This window comes from Fistularia commersonii, chromosome 11 (genome assembly GCF_037954325.1).
Source record: "Fistularia commersonii isolate RoL2024-O1a breed Wild chromosome 11, RoL_Fcom_v1.0, whole genome shotgun sequence".
NCBI classification, from domain to species: Eukaryota; Metazoa; Chordata; class Actinopteri; order Syngnathiformes; family Fistulariidae; genus Fistularia; species Fistularia commersonii.
Genome location: NC_141294.1, coordinates 19,139,153 through 19,156,956, shown reverse-complemented (window position 1 = coordinate 19,156,956; position 17,804 = coordinate 19,139,153). Strand labels below are relative to the sequence as shown.

At 42.3% G+C, this 17,804-nt stretch overlaps 1 protein-coding gene across 2 annotated transcripts; it reads right to left on the bottom strand.

Annotated features, from left to right (window-relative positions):
* Window positions 1–411: 411 nt before the first annotated feature.
* On the bottom strand, window positions 412–15,678 carry plekhg6 (pleckstrin homology and RhoGEF domain containing G6). 2 transcript variants are annotated; one of them, XM_086155709.1, is made up of 16 exons: window positions 15,274–15,678; window positions 13,375–13,536; window positions 13,100–13,269; window positions 12,427–12,549; window positions 10,760–10,897; window positions 8,985–9,080; window positions 8,846–8,896; window positions 8,605–8,754; window positions 7,389–7,499; window positions 5,558–5,707; window positions 5,346–5,480; window positions 5,148–5,267; window positions 3,533–3,665; window positions 3,348–3,463; window positions 1,820–3,219; window positions 412–1,438 (listed from the first exon to the last, which is right to left on the bottom strand). In XM_086155709.1, exons 3-16 carry the CDS (start codon window positions 13,256–13,258, stop codon window positions 1,258–1,260), a joined length of 3,063 nt encoding a protein of 1,020 aa, XP_086011835.1. In that variant the 5' UTR covers window positions 13,259–13,269; window positions 13,375–13,536; window positions 15,274–15,678; the 3' UTR covers window positions 412–1,257. The 2 variants fall into 2 exon arrangements, with proteins under 2 accessions (XP_086011835.1, XP_086011834.1); XM_086155708.1 differs by having other exon boundaries at window positions 13,100–13,536.
* Between the last annotated feature and the right edge of the window lie 2,126 nt (window positions 15,679–17,804).

Sequence of the window (17,804 nt, the reverse complement as noted above, 5' to 3'; positions counted from 1 at the left end):
ACACTAATGCAGACAGGCACACACACACACGAGCGCACACGCACACACACACCACCCAGACACAGGTGCACACACGTGTGCATTTACATATTTACGTCCGCACAAAAACATTGACTTAGAGTCAGACGTACAGATACACAAACACACACACACTTTTCTACCCGACAGAAAGATACAAAAACACTCACTCACGCACACACACACACACCACCCAGGCGCAGGATCACACATGCACGTATACACACACAAACATGCGTGTTTGCACAAACAGATAGACCAAGAGCCAGATACACACACACACACATCCCCAGAACACTCAAATATGAAAACACATGAGTGCACTTACGCACACTAACTTATACAGAGAGACAGACAAACACACACTCACCCAAACAAATGTACACACACACATACAGTATCATCTTGTTTTTTTTGTCCTCTCCACCCTGCAGAGAAAGAGGCTCCTTCAGTTTGCTGCCCTGGAGTCGATCGTTCACAGCGCCTCCAACAAACGTGAGGAGAAGCAAAGGAGGAAGTGACGATGCCGGAAAACCTCCAGAGCCATGTTTTTTTTTTTCCAGCACTAAATATAGAAATAAACCCCGTTTTCTTCACATATGCATTTAATCTAGAAGATTCCTTTTGTAGTTTGAAAGTAGATCTTCACAGTGGAGGATGCAGCCAGTTCACTGGCAGGTGGGCGTTCATTCTCCATGTTCTCCTGCAAGGGTTCTCTCCATCTTCCAAAATGTTCATTGGAGACAATGTCTTCAGCATGAATGAGAGGCTGAACGGTTGCGTGATTGACAGGTGACCCATCCAGGTTAAGCCCCGCCCCTTTCCCCCAGTGACACCTGTGATTGGCTCCGTCCCCTCCCTCCCCATGCCGGATGTTGACAATGAACGCACCAATAAGCAATCGGGTGTTGAACCATGTTGTTTCTGTCCACTGAGTTCGCCATGTTTGTAAATATAGCAAAATAAAAAATATATATAATCTAATTTAAGTTCCATGCCAGGATAATATTTTCTTGCTCCTCCCCCCTTTGTTCATTTTAAAAATTATCATATAGTGTTTTTCTACGTCAGATCTAAATATCATTCATTCACATAGCTAAATACATATAAATATATATATATATGTATGTTACATTAATGTACATTTTTTTTTCTTTGCAGTGCATTTACCAAAATAAAAGCTTATATTTTTCTTCTGTAAATTCATTTCAATAAAAATAAAAAGTTCCAGACGGTTTGTCACACCTGACTGCACTCCCCATCCTCTTGTTCCAAGAAGCCCCGCCCCCCCCAATGTGTCAGCGAGTCGCCGATGTCCTCCAGCAGCCCTCGGCCATCCAGCTGCAGCCGGTCCAGGAGTTCGTTGTCGTCGAAGCACCAGCCGGGCCAGTCCACGTTCACGCCGTCTGTTGCAAGCATGCTGTGGAAAGAGGGCCGGGTGGGGGTTGAGTCTGGGTGGAGTCACTCAGGTGCCGATCGGTCCAATTTGGGGTTTACCTATTCTTTTGGGCCGAGCTGAGTTTCTGCCCTCCTTGGTACTTGGTCATTTTTTTGGTGACCGCCAAAAAAAAGCCAATTCTCAGGCAGACGGACGTACTAAATAATCACAGCCTGACAATCAGACTCAAACATAACTAGTGACTCGACTTGACAGATGGAAACGAACCTCTGCCAAAGATGTACCTGTTCTGCATCCTGTTGCATCACTTCCCATTTCATCATATTGAGTGCTTAGATTGGCATTATCTACAATTGGATCTCAGGTCTAAACAGGACTGGACAGTGAATGGTAGTGTCTGACCTGTTGTCGTTGTCATCTTCGTCTCCGTCCACCAGTTGCTCCTTCCAACCGCTGCTGACTGACAGCGCCCGGTGCCTGAGGAGCTGCACTTCATGCTCCCCATCCTCGCTGGGAGACGGTGAAGATGTCATGGAGAACAATGGACAGGGAGGATGGAGAGGCAACTCCCTTTTCGGGTTCCAATCCGGAGTCAGCGGGTTATGGTCTTGTTCCCTTATCTTGGCTCGTTCTAGAACTCCCTCCACGGAGGAGGTGCACCGCCTGCTTCGGTCAAGTGTTGGGAGGTTAGCTGACACACCCTGGAGCTTTGGGTGTGTGTTTGAACTGCTGACAAAGTCCTCTGTTTGAATGATGATGTTGGGAATGGAAGCACTTCTCTGGCTCTTCATTTGCGGACTTTTACCGTGGGCATTGGACTTAGGCAGATCCGGTTCAGAAAAGGTCTGGGGATCCAGCGAGGAGCTGCTGGTTTCCCAGAACATTCCTTGGTTGGATTTGAGAGAGCAGAGCTTCAGGACCAAATGAGAACCGGAGCTCTGGCTGGACAAAGAGGTCCTCTTGGTATTCATGCTGTAGTCGGAGTCAGAGTTGGAGGAGACCGACGAACCCCGTCTTGAACTTTGCAACGACTGTTCAGGAGCCTGAATCGAAGGGCTCTGATGGGTCAGGGGCTGCCTCCTCTTCCGCACCCTGGGGGACAGCAGCTTCCTGGAGAAGCCAGGTGTTTCGCCTTCAGTTTGATGACAGGCAGGGTCACCCTGGTAAAGGGACAGGGAGTCCTTCCTCACATAAGTCCCACCCTCTACTTGCCGTCCCAAAATCTCAGGACGCTCTTCTGAAATGGTCGTTGGGGTTGGAAGGTCCGAGCTGCTCAGCTCATCAGTTGGATAGTCAACATCTGGATACCCACCTGGCACAATGCAATGTTTCCCGGAGAATCCTTGTGGTTCTATTGCATCCTCCGCTATATTTGGAGCAGTCATGTTTCGCTCCTTCTTCATCACAGCAATGAACTTTTCCTCCTCTTTGTAGATTTGTTTCTGTCTCAGGCCCATTTCTATCCACTCATACTCTTTGCTGTCTCGCCGGCTACGAGTGACCTTCTTAGGCGACAGCTTTTTTTGATTCACAACGGATTCCGATTGCATGAAAGACATGTCATCAATGGCCTCTTCGTCTGGATCTTCTTGTTCAAGAGGCACCAAAATCCCGTTCACAGACCGGGCTACAATCAGATCTTCATCCACAAATGACTCTTTTTCATACTGATTTGGTGACTCCTTCACCGCCTCCATATCCGCCATATTGTCGTACACAACAGGTCTTTCCTCCGTTTGCGGGACTTTCTTGTTTTCAGGTTGCCTCTCCCTCTCCATCTCCCTCAGGTTCCTTAAAGTTTTCTGAGAACAAGACAGATGGAAGATCAATGCAGAGAAAGACACTTTCCAGGGAAGTCTGGACTAATGATGGTGATGATTGAAATGATGCAAACCAGATTGAGCAGATCCCTGAATCAGAAATGCCATACCTTTGCCTGCTGGATGGTGGAGACCCAGTTGGAGCATGTCTCCGAGGTTCCGGCCGTAAAAACGTAGACGTTAACGGCACAACAAAGCTCCCCGACCTCCACCAGTAGGAAAGAACCTGAGCAACGAGAGGGGACGTTCAATACATGGACTTGTATTATGGTGAATTCAAGGCCGTTATACCCACAGTTATCTTTGAGGGCAATGCAGGATGTTCTGTCCAGGGCCAGGGGAGGCCGAATCACCTTCAGCCGCTCCCCTTTCTTCTGCACCTTGGTCATCAGAAGCACGTCGGAGAAGAGAAGAGCGACCACCTCCAGCTGGGACGGTGGTATGTGTGAAGAGACACGGCAGGATTAACAAACACCACGTGAAAGGAACTCGTTCAGAGGAACTGTACTGTACAATATGCAATGGTTGGAGCCAACTCCAGCCCCAATTAGGGTTAGGGGAGCGGTTAAACCAGGGGTCGGCAACCCGCGGTTCTTTCATCGTTACACTGCGGCTCCGAGTGGCTTGGGAAAATAAATTATAAACATTTAATTGCGGTATATTTCATTTGTGTTAATTCCTTTTTTTTTACTTTTAGTTCTAAGTTGGAAGATTATTGTGATCTTGAATTATTAAATAAAATTATATTTATTATTTTTCGCCACTCAAAAGAATGTCACACTCGCGGAAGCCGGTATACCCGCCAGCCGGTAAAGTCCTGATTTGCAGATACTGTGCGCAGAAGTTCAGGAGCAGAAGTCCCATAAACCAGGTAAAATAAATATCTATGAAGACATTTTGCAAATATTTATTTTTATTATTTACTGACACAGTGATTTTTTTCCCCATTTATTTTTAAAATTCAGGTCAACGCTCCGCTACATGCTCTGAAAGCCCAAAGCTCAAAATGAGTTCATTACATAAATAAAATTTAATTTTCTCTGTAATACTTTGTATAAACAAGTGTGTAGTGTGTTGCTTCTGAAATTCACAAAGTGTAAAGGTAATAAAAAGCAATATATACCTTTATTGGTGATACCTTTATTTTAAACGTCAAAAAGTAAGTGCGGCTCCCAGTGTTTTCTTTTCCGAGGAAACATGGTCCAAATGGCTCTTTGGGTGCTAAGGGTTGCCGACCCCTGGGTTAAACCATTAATACCAAGAGTCCCATCATGCCCTACGACTGCTGTGGCGCATCATTCGAGTGCCGGCAAGTGCTAGCCCAACCTGCTCATCAGCTGTCACATGTCAGATAACCCCCAAAATTGGCGAAACACAAGGTGGACATTGAAAATAGTGGGTTTGGAGACATGCATGTTCATGGAGAGCGCAGTGACACTAATGTAACTGCACAGCTGTTGATATTTATTCATGGAGTGGTCTCAGATCTGTGCGTAACAGATAACTTTTTGGGTTAAGATCAGTTCGCAGCACAATTACTGGAAAGGATACCTTTGAAGCAGTAAGTGGATGTGTAAATGAAATGGACCTGCTTTGAGATAAACTCATGGCACTGACAGCACATGAAGCCCCGCGATATGTGCCCAAAAGAGTGGACTGGTGGGCAGGATGCGGGAGAAAATGCGTCAGGAATTATTCAGGAAAAGTTACTTTTTGCAGCCCATTCTCATCGCTATGCCTGAGGTATGTTGAAGGCTTCCTTTTGCGTCATATACCAACCGTTAGCAACCCATTTCTCGTCATTTTTCAACAAACATGGAGGGTCATATCTACGTCAACACCCCTCCTATAGAAAGTCTTCGACTTGGTACCTAACAGGTTCGTTCTCCATAGGTTCCAGCTCTGCTCACCTTACTGTCTTTCCTGCATCGGATCTTCAAGTTTGCCTCCAGCAACAACTTCCGAACAACGCCGGGACCTGTCCCTGGGACAGGGCATGTCAGGTCGAACTTGAAAATATCACGTACGTGCTGCCGGGGGAGAGGGGGTACATGGTTTGTTTTCTCTCACAATGACAACACAAGAAACACATCCTCCAGAGCGGGTACCTTGTCAATCTCCTCATTGACTCCCTCCACCTCGTACCCTTCCAACCTCTGAGCAGAGATAGACAGAGCCAGTTCCTCGTCCTTCAGCCTCAGGAAGTCGTTGATACTCTCCAAGAACCCGTTGACACTGGACAACTGGTGTGGGGGTGATGGACCAATGAGGGCATGATTCTCTGCTAGCGCGCAAAAGACCAACAGTCAGGGTGTCTCACCATGAGCCTCAGTCTCTGCTGAGTCTGAGGGTCCTGGGTGTTTTTCATCACCGCCTTGAGCAGAAGCGGGTACTTGGTGATTCGCTGGTGGGGCTTCGCCTGCATCTCACCCAGACGCATCCGCTCACACTGAGGGTGTGTCTCCACCCACTGGAGGGGACCAGAACACAGTTAGAAACACGCACATACCGTAAGGGTATGCTCCCAAATGTGCCCGACGGAGTTTGCCCAACTTGCAGAAGGTCCATCTTACGGGTATCTAACTACTATCCTATGTACTATCCTTGTGCCTAAAGTCATACGGGCCTCAGAAATCCCACCATCAGATTGGACCCCCAAACCAGGATTTCCTTTAGCGCCAAAAAAATAACTTTTGTGCACTTTCAGCAGGAATACTCTGTCAAGTCTCATTATAGGGGACGTGGGTTCCATGTTTGCTGAAGAACGTTCCATTGGCGGTTTTCATTGTTTGCATTGTTTATTAAGTTGAATGCGCACCGATGATGACTGCTCACACAAGTTTCTGAGAAGCTGCACTTTCAGGGCGACCTTCAAAACCCGTCCGTGAAACAACCATGACGACTGGTTTCCTGTCGAGGCCGTGGATAGAAAATGAAAATATCTTCACTGCCAGTTAAACCAAAAGTGTTGTTTCCCACTGGAGAGCCGTCATCCCCCTGGACGCTCTCTTCCAAGGACACAATGGCCTCCGTTGTTGTTCGTGCAAGATGAAACAGCGCACATTCAAAATAAAATGTTTGAGTTTAATAAAGTTAACAGACCGGCGTCCTCATTTGAAGACAGCACAATTAGAAGTCGGTCCACCTAATTTTTTGACTTTTTTAACTTGAACTAACTGCTGCTACTATCAAGAAGCTTTGACATTGTAGCAATAAGCTAACGGACAGCTAATTATGCAATTCTCGTTTGAGGACACCGTCACTGATCAGGTGAGTAAACTAAATGTCTATTCAAATAAAAGATATGTTAAAGGTTCCTAAATAATCCCATTGTCCCCAAATGAGGACATCCTATTTTCACGATGCTCATCATTTATGGAATGGAAGAAACTGACAGCAGGTATTTATGATAAATATGATAAATAATAATAAAAAAAACAACAATTATCCATCTCCTCCGTCTTCACAGAAGTCATGCAACCGATTTTCACTGTACCAACAAGTTGCACTTGTTTTTCCACAAGCAGAAGTCGTGAAATTGCTCAAGAAAATTGAATCTCTGTGCTCCATATTTATCCATGCTTTTTAAATGTTTTTTTTTTCAACCCTGCCTCCGCCATCTGAGCGGTGCGCCCTGCCCTCTCTGGCTTTTTACGCAACAGGTTCCCAGGCTCCCATAAGTTCCTCGGCTGCGACAGACCGTAATCACGCCGAGAATTTAGGCTGAATCATGATGACAGAACACTTTGTGAGATGCGCCCGTCGGGAGCGACTCTGACACATTAAGCGTTAATTACACAGTCATTACTCACTGCTTTTACATTCCTCACATGTGAATGGAGGCAGGGTGTGTGTTTACATCTAAGATGACACTGCTGATTTTAACTAGTGCGTAAACAGCAAAGTCCCTCCGTTCACAGCCAAGTTCCTGTAATTACCAAACCCAGGCAGATGGCGGTTTAGTCAACGACTCTTTTTTCCTGGTTACCGCAAATTAAAAATTTTTTCCGTTTCCGTTCGAGCCGAGGACAGCGAGCCGCCCACGTCCTAAAATACTGCCGAGAACTTGAAGTAATTATACTGTCGTTATTACTCATTGGAAACAATGGGTTCAACTCTGCACGTGTGCGTTCACGTTGCGTTCACTGGACCTGGACGTAGGTCAGGAAATGCGGGTTGCTCTCCATCTGCCTGTGAGCGAACTCCAGGTTCCGTTCCTCCTCCCAGCAGTAGAGACGGTACGAGGAGAAGCGCTTGCAGAACTGGAGAAAAGAGACAGACAACAATGCTCAATTCAGAACCCAATTTTTCTAGCTTTCAGAACAAAATATCCAGAATTTTCCAGATGTTTTTTTTTTCATTAAACTTGTTCATTTTCCTGGATTTTTTAAATTTTTAGGGCAATTTTTTTCCACATATAAAAAAACTAGAGGTTTTTGAGGAAATTAAGTACAGTGAAGTAAAACACAATGAAATAAAACAAAATAAAATATTCAAAAATAAATTAAGTAATAAATAAAGTAAAGTAAAGTAATAAATTAAGCGCCAAAAGCGCTAAAATGTGCTAAAATGTGCTAAAACTTGCTAAAATGTGATAAAGCAAAATAAAATACAATAAAATAATATTAATATTTTTGATTGATTTTTTCAAAAATGCTTTGCCTTGTAGATTTGTGGCTAATTTTCATGATCGATTTTTCATTGCTAATTTTCTCACTAATTTATTGATTTAAAAAACAGTGGTCCCCAAACTACGGCCCAGGAGCCAGATACGGCCCGCCGCCACACTTTGCCCGGTCCCTGAACAATACCAGAGATGCATTATGATTTTTTTTTTTTCTATTCTGGCCACGTAATTGTGACTTTTACATGCATAGAACGTAACATCTATTCCACTCTTCTGCAGTCTATGCCTCATCTGAAACCCCTCCCTCAAACAAAAATCCTGGACACGCCCCTGTCAAACAACACGGAATAATGGCGAAAAGATTAGGAAAGAGAAAAACAGATTCAGAATGCAGGGTATTTAACTTGGTAGGTGTTGGTATCAGTTTGGTTTCATAGCCTGCTTGCTTTCTGGTTTTCACAGTGAATTTGATATGAGAGACCTGCGAACAGTTGCGTCTACAAGAAAGTTAATGTTCCTTGGTCTTTTTATCTGTGGAAAACTTGCAAAGGGTTATTTGGTTATTATATATTTCATAATTAGTTTTATCTATTTATTTAATTAATAATGCTATTATTTATTTTCTCATTTTTTTTCCTGTCAAGATCCCAGAAAGGGTTAATTTTTGGTTATGTGTTGCTTTCTGGAAAACAATAAATGTTTACGTTTGGACACCTTTGCGACCGTCACACTTTTTGTACCTGCAGGATCCCGGCCTCTAACCATAGGGGGTCAAAGGGCCTCCCTGATGTCCGGACCACCTGAAGCATGGGATAGATCTCTTCCCTCCAGAAGAGCTGGTGGGTGGCGAGGATGGAGGGGATGTTGGAGAAGAGTAGGTCGGGGGTCACCTGGCCAACGGAGATGTTGTAGGGTTACAAATCGAGCCGCCCAATGAGCGTTTTGGCGCTTCGGGAGGGGGCGGGGCTTCTGACCACTGACCTCCAGGAGGAACCCGCAGCGGTGCAGGTTCACCAGGGCGGCCATGACCAGCTGGAAGCGGCAAGAGGGTTAAACCAGACAGTGAAAAAAAAAAAAGCTTACCAAAGCACCGGGGGTTTGAGAGGCGGCGACGCCTTACGTCTCTGATGACAATCAGCTGGTTGATGTACGAGAGCTCGGTGCAAAGCCACTCCCACAGAGCTTCCTGTTGATGCCTCTCGCTCTTAGACATCGTCTGCCGGGAAGGATCACAGGCGTCAAAAACCAGAAACACTGATTTGCAGAGAAAAGCCTTCTTTCTTTTTCTTTAATTTTTTTCTTCATTAATTGTAAATTAGAGACTACATATATATAGTCTCTAATTAACAATAATTTAATTTAGAATAATTAACTCATTTACTATATATATATATATATATATATATATATATATATATATATACATACATATAAACAACACAATGTAACTCCAAGTCACTCACACTTGTGTGATTATCAAACTGTCCACTTGGGCAGCAACACTGATTTATTTTGACTTGTTTTTACTCTTTCATTGACTCTACAAATCCAGACCTCCATGGATTCATAAATTTGATTACCTTTGATCATTTTTGTGTGATTTTGTTGTCAGCACACTCAACTATGGAAGGAACAAAGTATTTAATAAGAATATTTTTGCATTCATTCAGCTCTCAGATGTGTTATTTTAGTGTTCCTTTTTTGAACAGTGTACGTATATATATATATATATATATATATGTATATATATGCATACATATAGATAGATAGATAGATAGATAGATAGATAGATAGATAGATAGATAGATAGATAGATAGATACATTAATTGATTCATTTAAAAGAGGAAACAGAAAGTGGTCTGGTCATACGGTTACTGTGGGTACTGGTTGAACATGTTTCACATATATATATATATATATATATATATATATATATACATATATAAACTTTCTATATATCTATAAATTTTCTATATCTTTTCTAATTCTTTCCCGGAAATAATTGTGTTATTTAATTACCATAAAAATGTTATTTTAGGAGAAATCATAATCTCACCATAAATGTGGAAAAAAATGGAAATGTGAAAGAATTGAAAATGTAAAATATGAATTATTTTGCAGAAATAATTAAAGTATTAATGTCAGAAAAAAAACAACTCTAAAAAAATAAATGTTTGGGCTTCTGGGGGTAAGAAAACTGAAATTGTGCATAAAAATAAACCCAATAATAACTTATCTGGACAAATTGAAAGTGAAAAAAGCATGAAGAGATAGCCAGTTAACGCTTCCCTAGGTAAGAAAACTAAAATTCTGCGCAAAAATGAGAGACCCAAAAATAAACTGGAAATTTGCTGAGTAACTTTGTTAATACAAGAAATCATCTAACATAATACATAAAATGTAATTATTTCACGAAAAAACGTGAAAGTTATGAAAATAAATAGAATTCAAAAATAACTGAAACAGTAAAATCTCCCAGAAATAATTAAATAAAAATAAGAATGTTAGGAAAAAATTGCTGCTTATCTTAAAACATCTTGAGAAGTTCAGGCTTCTGTATGTAGGAAAACTAAAATTCTGCGAAAAAAGAGAACTAAAAATAATTCGGAAACAATAGAAAAAAATACAAGAAATCACATAAAAATCAATCAGTCCTCAAAAAGAAAATAAATGGCATAAAATGAAAAATAAATTGAAAATTTGCGGGAAAAAAAGAAATCACCTAAAAATCAGAAAATCTTCATTTGAATAAAAATCTTGGAAAATAAATTGATTTTTTTTTTTTTTAACAAATAAATAACAAAGATGCCATTTGACTTGAGCTGCTCGGCATTTGTTTGAGGACATAGAGACTGAGACCCCTGCAGAGGCCAGTCAGGTCAATCGTCACTTACGGGATGTGAGGTCACAACATCCGTCCAGCTGGCCTCCAGCCTCGAGCCCTGGTCCTCGTCCCTCCACGTCCACTTGAGGTTGACGGGGACAGCGAAGGCCTGCAGTGCCCTTTTCAGGTCTTCCATCTGAGTCCATTCCTGAGGACCACAAACACCAAAGGCGAAGCAGAGAGGAGGATGGGATTGTGAGTCGTCTTTCCTCTTCACTCCTTTTGCCACCAGGAGGCGCTCATGCAGCGCCGACCCCTGAGTGTTGAGTTGATAATAACCTTTGGTGATCTTGTCTATAGTAGCCAAGTCAACAATAAGTTGGTCTGATGCTAACCTGATCGATGAATAGCCTTGTTTGATATTAATCTGGGCTGAATTTATTCTGGTTTGAAAGTAATCTGTTTGATGATAATCTGGTTTGGTAATAATATGGTTTTACACAGATTATTCTTGCCTGCAAGGAGTCTGATCTGGTAATAACCTGGCGTTGCAATAAACTAGTCTGATAATAATCCAACTGGAAAATCTATCGATCCATAAAAATCTGGTTTGAACTCATCTGGTTTAGGATTAGTCTTGTTTAATAATAATCTAGTCTGGTAATTTTCGGGTTGGAGAATAATCTGGATTGATGCCGACCAAGAATGAGGATATTCTGATCGTAAAATTGTATGGTTAAATAATGATGCGGACTAGTGTTAGATTGGTTTGAATCTAATCATGTTTGGTAATAATCTGGTCTGGTGCTTTTATGGTTGTAGAATAATCTGGATTGATTCAACTTTTTGAAATAGAAATAATGTGGTTTAACAATAAACCGTGTGGCGGTAATTTGGTTGGAAAAAATCTGATTCGACACCGACCTGGTTTGACAGTGATGTGGTTTGTTACTAATCTGTTCTGATGATAATCTGATGAGAACAAAAATCTGGATAAATGTCAACCTGGTTTGACACTCATCTGATCTGATAATCTGGCTTGATGCCAATTAGGTCTGCTCATAATCTGGTCTAGTTACACTCCAGTCGGAGAATGTATCTGGATAAATGCCAATGCCAATCTGGTTTAAATGATAATCCAGTTCGACAGTTATCTGGTGTGATACTACTCTGGTCCAATGATAATCTGACCTGGCAGTAAAATTATATGATAATAATCTGATCTGGTAATAATGTAATTGGAAAATTATCTGGATCAATGCCAATTAGCTTTGAAAATTATCCAGTTGAACACTAATCTGGTTTTATTATCATATGATCCTATGATCATCTTGTCATGCATTAATCTGGTTTGAGAATAATCTCATATGGTTATCTTGCGGTTGGAGAATAATCTAGAATTATGCCATTCTGGTCTGATAATAGTCTGATCAGAATATTATATGATTTGTTAATAATCCAGTCTTGCATACCAGGTTTGGTACTTATCTGGGCAGAAAAATAATCTGGATTAATGCCAACTTGGTTTGATCGTAATCTGGTCAGGAAACAATCTGGTTCGAGGATAAATTTTTTAATAATGAACCAGTTGGAAAGTTGTATCTGGATAAATACTGATCAGGTATGATGATAATCTGTTCCGTCAGTACTCTGGCCTTGATACTCTGATAGTCTTGGTACCCTTGATACTCTGGTCAGGGAATAATCTGGGGGAAGGAGAAGGAAACAGGAAGTGACCTCGGTGGGCGGGGTCTTGTCATTGAAGAGAACGCTTTTCAGAGCCGCTCGATGTTTCACCGCCACCGACGCCGCCTTACTGACGGAGGTGAAGTCCGTCACCACCTTCTGCTTCGTTCGTCTCTGAAACATTGAGAAACAGACATTTATTCTACTTTCAATCGGAAGATCAAAAAGTTCCCTTTTTTTCAGCAGAAATCCAAAATATGAAAAAAAAAAGAATTACATTCAGTTACCGTGACACCGTGACAAGATTTCAGAAAACTCTAGTAGTGGTAGAAGTACAAGTACAAAGTAGTAGTTGTGATAGTGATTGTGGGTGCCTCAATCAGAAGGTCGGAGGTTCGATTGTTGAAGCATCTTTGGGCAAGGCACTGAACCCCAAGTTGCTCCCGAAGGCATGGTAAGTGCCATTTACACCATTTACCATAGTAGTATTGGTAGAAGTAATGAATAAAAGTGGTAGTGTCATTAGTAGTAGTAAGACAATTACCCCTTAAAGTAGTGTCGCTGTTGTAGTAGTAAACTAGCAGAAAATACAGTGTATGGGTACTTTTATTACCCCTATTGTTTCCATGTGCACATGCTAAAAGTGCTAGCATTAGTAGAAGTAGCATAGGCAGTACCGGAAGTATTAGTAGTAAGTAGTGGCAAAGCTTTCCTTCTTACTTGCCTGATATTCAATGGAATTGAATACTTGTTTGTCTGATTGCCCCCGCTGGAAGAAACTAGTGTCTAAAGCCGACAAGTTCCCATCGGGCTGCTCAGAGTCCCTGTTCTCGTCCCTCAATCCATATCTCGGTCTCTCCCCCCCGTCCACTTCCTCATCCATCTTTGATAGAACTTCCAGAGGCATGTCCAAAAAAAAATAAAAACAGCAGAGTAGATAGATATTTGACCTTTTTAACAACTAGAAAATAAAAAAACATTATGGCCTTCAGTGTTTACCGTGGGTTTGAAGCCAAAAAATAAAAGTACGTCGGGATTTGTAGGCGTTAAACTTCACTTCTCACGAAGATCAGTCAATCAAACATCGCTGTCATCCACCGGACGTCTGGTCTTACCACCCTCCGTCAGGAAATGGCGTTGCAACGCCATTTGCATGCTAGACTGGTCAGAGACAAGAGACAGAGTCAGATGATCGGTCAGTGCCTGGGCTGGTGAGAAGAGAGGAGCGAAGAAAGGAAGAGAGAGGAGAAGGAAGAGAAGAAGGAAGCTCAGTTTGAGAGACGGCGAGTTAAAAGACAGGAAGGTAAGGTAGCTTGCAAGCTCACCTGATAGACACGCCAGTGGCAAGGCAGGAAGATATATACTGTACATGGGTCGCTAGACAGCCATATACTCGAAGTGGATAGGTGAGATTAAGGGTGGCTAGGTAAATAGGTAATTAGTAAAAGTAGCTATATGACAACGTAGTTGGGTAGGTAAGCCTATGTAGCTCGATGGGTAGCTAGGTTAGTTAGCAAGCACCCCAAGTGTGCAATGCAGGAAGGTCAGGCAAAGTAGCCATGTAGGAGGCTTGACTGGTCAAAGTCCAGAGACTGGGTGAGGCATTTGATCAAGACATCTCACCTTTGCAGTCCTGCATAGGTGAATACAAAAAGAAGGAAGAAAAGAAGGCGAGAAAGACAGAAGCTGGTTGCGGAGAAAGCAGGTAAACAGAAAGGATGGTGATAGCCAAGTTTGCAGGCTGCTTGATATCTTGCCCAACAGACTGACAGGGAGGATGGAAGGAACAGTACATACATGGTTATGTAGATAGCTTGGTAAGTAGCTTCAAAGGTTTTTACGATGGCTAGATAAGTAGGTAAGTAGCTTAAGTAGCGAGGCAACAGTGGTATCTTCACTGATAAGTAAATCTCAGTGGTTAGGCATGAAAAGTTGCTAGGTAAGCTGGTAAGTAGCCCAAGCAGCTAGTAAGGTGGGTAGGTGGCTAGATAAGAAGGTAAGTAACCTCAGTACTGAGGTGACAATGTTGGTAGATAGGTAAGCCTCAGTAGCTCGCTAGGTGGCTAGGTAATTAGGCAAGCAGCCTCAGTAGCTGGGAGACAAGCTGGTTGGAAGGTAGAATGGTGCCTACTTTGGGTATGTACACTGAGTAAGTTCTTTAGGGAGCAAGTAAGTCGACTAGGTGAGCAGGTAAATAGCCTAAGTAGCAAGGTGACAGCATAGGAAGATAAGCAAGTCTAAGTAGTTAGCTATGTAGGTAGCTAGGTAATTGGGCAAGCAGCCTAAGTAGCCCGGGTATGACGTAGACTGGTAAGTCAAAATACCTCGGTAGCAGCTGGTGTTGTCGGAGACAAAAGATGGGTGTTAGCAAGGTGTTTTTTATTTTCCCGAAGGAGGGAAGCAAGATTGTTTTTCATCAGAAACAAGGTAAGTCGGCATTTTGGTGGTAGCCAGGTGTGCAGGCAGCTAGTCAGCTAACCTGATAAACAAGCTGGTGAGGAGAAAGAAAGCTACATACCTGAGTTGGTAGATAGCTTGCCAAGTAGGTAAGTAAGTCAAGTACCTAGCAAAGCGGAAAAAGTAAACATAAGTAGCCGTTACGGTGACTAGGTAAGTCACCAAAGTGGCTAGTAAATGGGCAGATAAGTAGGTGAGAAGCCTAAGTAGCAAGGCAATCATGGAAGTAGATAGGTAAGCCTCAGGTAGTTCAGTAGGTAGCTTGGTACAAAGGTAGGTATGCAGGTCACTAGGTAACCAGCCTAAGTAGTTAGGTGACAACAAAGCAAGGTATTTGAGCCCAGATAGCTTGGAAGGTAAATTTAACAAAAAATAACCAAGAATAACCATCTTTCAAAACAATTGAAAATAAAGAGCAGCCAATCCAAAGCAGGCACTGACCTTTTGGACCTTCAGAACCTTGAGAACTCGGGATTTCGTCACCAACTTCCTGCTCAGTTTAAAAAAAAAAAAAAAAAAAATCTCTGCTCCTAAGTCAAATTTTGTCACTTCCTCATTTCCTCAGTCGTCTGGGGTCACCGTGCCGGAACATCGGACCACTGGCAGATTTCAAAATAAAACTTACAGAGGAAGAAAAAATCAAAACTTCCTTTTGAGATTAAAAAAAGGATCACAGAGATCACAGATTAAAACCATCATTGACTCCACATTAGGATCCACCAGGGCCGTTTCGTCTCTGGTTTGTCACCGATCGGTGTTGGAGCTGCTTTCTTCTCCTCTTTCTCCTCCTCCTCCTCCTCCTTCTACTTCTTCTTCTTCTTCTTCTTCTCCCCCCCTCCAACCTTCCACCCCTCCTCCTCCAGACCTGCCAGACCAGAAGGACCAGTTCCAACAGGCAACAAATCACGCTCCGGATCACCACTGCCACAACCATATTCTTTATTGTATACAAAAGAAAAAAAATCAAACCAGCAGAGCAATATGTTTCAATCAGTTCTATCAGATTAAAAGAAAATGTTTTTTTTTCTATTTTATGAGTGTTACATGTGTGTCTTAGTTGACCTCCAAAAATATTTAATTTAAAATGTTTTTGAAAGAAGTATCTGCTGGGGGGGGGGAAATGAAAAAATACCATATTTGTGACAAATGGCAAAGTAAAAGTACGTCCAAGGGCAAAGCGTTGACATCTCTCGAAAATTCCTAAAACTCAGAGGAAAATAAATAAAATACTGCTTTTGTTAAAAAAATAAATTAATAATAAATAAATAAATGAATAAATAAATAAGTAAAAACAGCTCAAAATCAGTTGAAATTTTCAAAATAATGACAAATAATAACTAACAAAGTGAGACATTTTGGGATTATTTACTTTGTCACAAATAATGACACATTTTTAACAATGAATGAATTGGCTGATTCCTCATTATAATATAGATTACAATCATGAAAACCTATTATATATATCATATAAAACCTATATATCCCTCAGCCAGAAACAGACAAAATAAAACCGCTAAGAAATCTGCCCTGAGAGTAAAAAGAATTAATAAAGAGCTGAACTGCACAGTGAGCAGTAAAAGTTTCTTTGAGAGTGTGTTGAAAGTTCTCACCGGAGAACCGCAGACTGAGACGAGGCGTGTCCACTGGCTGATGATTTCAGATGAGGTCAAAGGGCAGGGAGGAAAAGACAACAAACCGAGGCATGGTGCGCCTGCAGGCTGTTTGCCTTCCTGTTAATCAACGGGCCGTCAGTGGCGCTCAGGTGGTTAAAAAACATTATAGAAGATGTAGGTAAAATACCATGTCACTTGAAAAAAAATCCTCTGACTATATATAGTATGTATATACTGTATATATGCATATTTTTGTGTATATGTATACATATATATGATACGCATACATATATATATCGTTTACCGTGGGGGTTACGTTCCAGAACAAGCCGGGATAAACAAAAATCTGCGAAGTAGCAAGCAACCATATTTCTATTTTATTATTTCTATCTATTTTAAAGCTTTATAACGCTCCCTGCGCTCTTATTAACCTTTCCCATACTCTTGTTAACTTTCCCGACACTCTTATAAACCCTTCTCATGACACCTTTTGTCTCTCTTCAACATACAGTTAGGCTCAGAAATATTTGGACATAGACACAATCTTCATGGTTTGGGCTCTGCATGCCACCACATTGGATTTGAACTCCACACTTTCACGTTTAATTCAAGGGATTGAACAAAAATATATGATTAAACATGTTGGAAATTTTTCCTACAAACTCTCCTCATTTCAGGGGCTCAAAAGTGATTGGACAAATAAAGATAACCCTGAGTAAAATGTTACTTTTCAATATTTTGTTGAGAATGCTTTGCGGGTAATGACTGCCTGAAGTCTGGAACCTTTGGACTTCACCAACGTCACCGGGTTTCCTCCTTTGTGATGCTTTGCCAGGCCTTTACTGCACCTACCTTCAGTTGTTGTCAGGATCCCCTCTCGGCAGCCGAGAGGAGACACGGCTGAGATTAATTCGCAATCTGCGCCAGCTGCAGCAGCTGCCGCTAATCAAGATCCCTATAAAGGGCAGCGGCACACTTCGGCCTGCTGCCGAAGGATTGAGGATGTCTCAGACACCTGCTAGGACCGGACCCCTACCCCGTTATGCCTGGACCCCTACCCCGTTATGCCTGGACCCAGCCGGCCGGTGTAACTCTGACCCAGCCCGAGATCCTGCCTTGACCCAGGTGAGCCACCAGACCCTGCGTGTAGACTGGAAACCCCTGGTGGCCCATCGCACCTTGACCCAGCCTGAGATCCTGCCTTCACCCTGCCTGGGACCCATCCTGGTGAGACCCAGTCCTTCCTGCTGTCACCCTGCCTGGGGGTCCGTCCTGCCTGCAACCCGTCCTACCATACCTGCCGTTCAATCCAAATAAAGCGCTTTCAACCCATATTCCTGCTCTGAGGTGTGGTTCCCT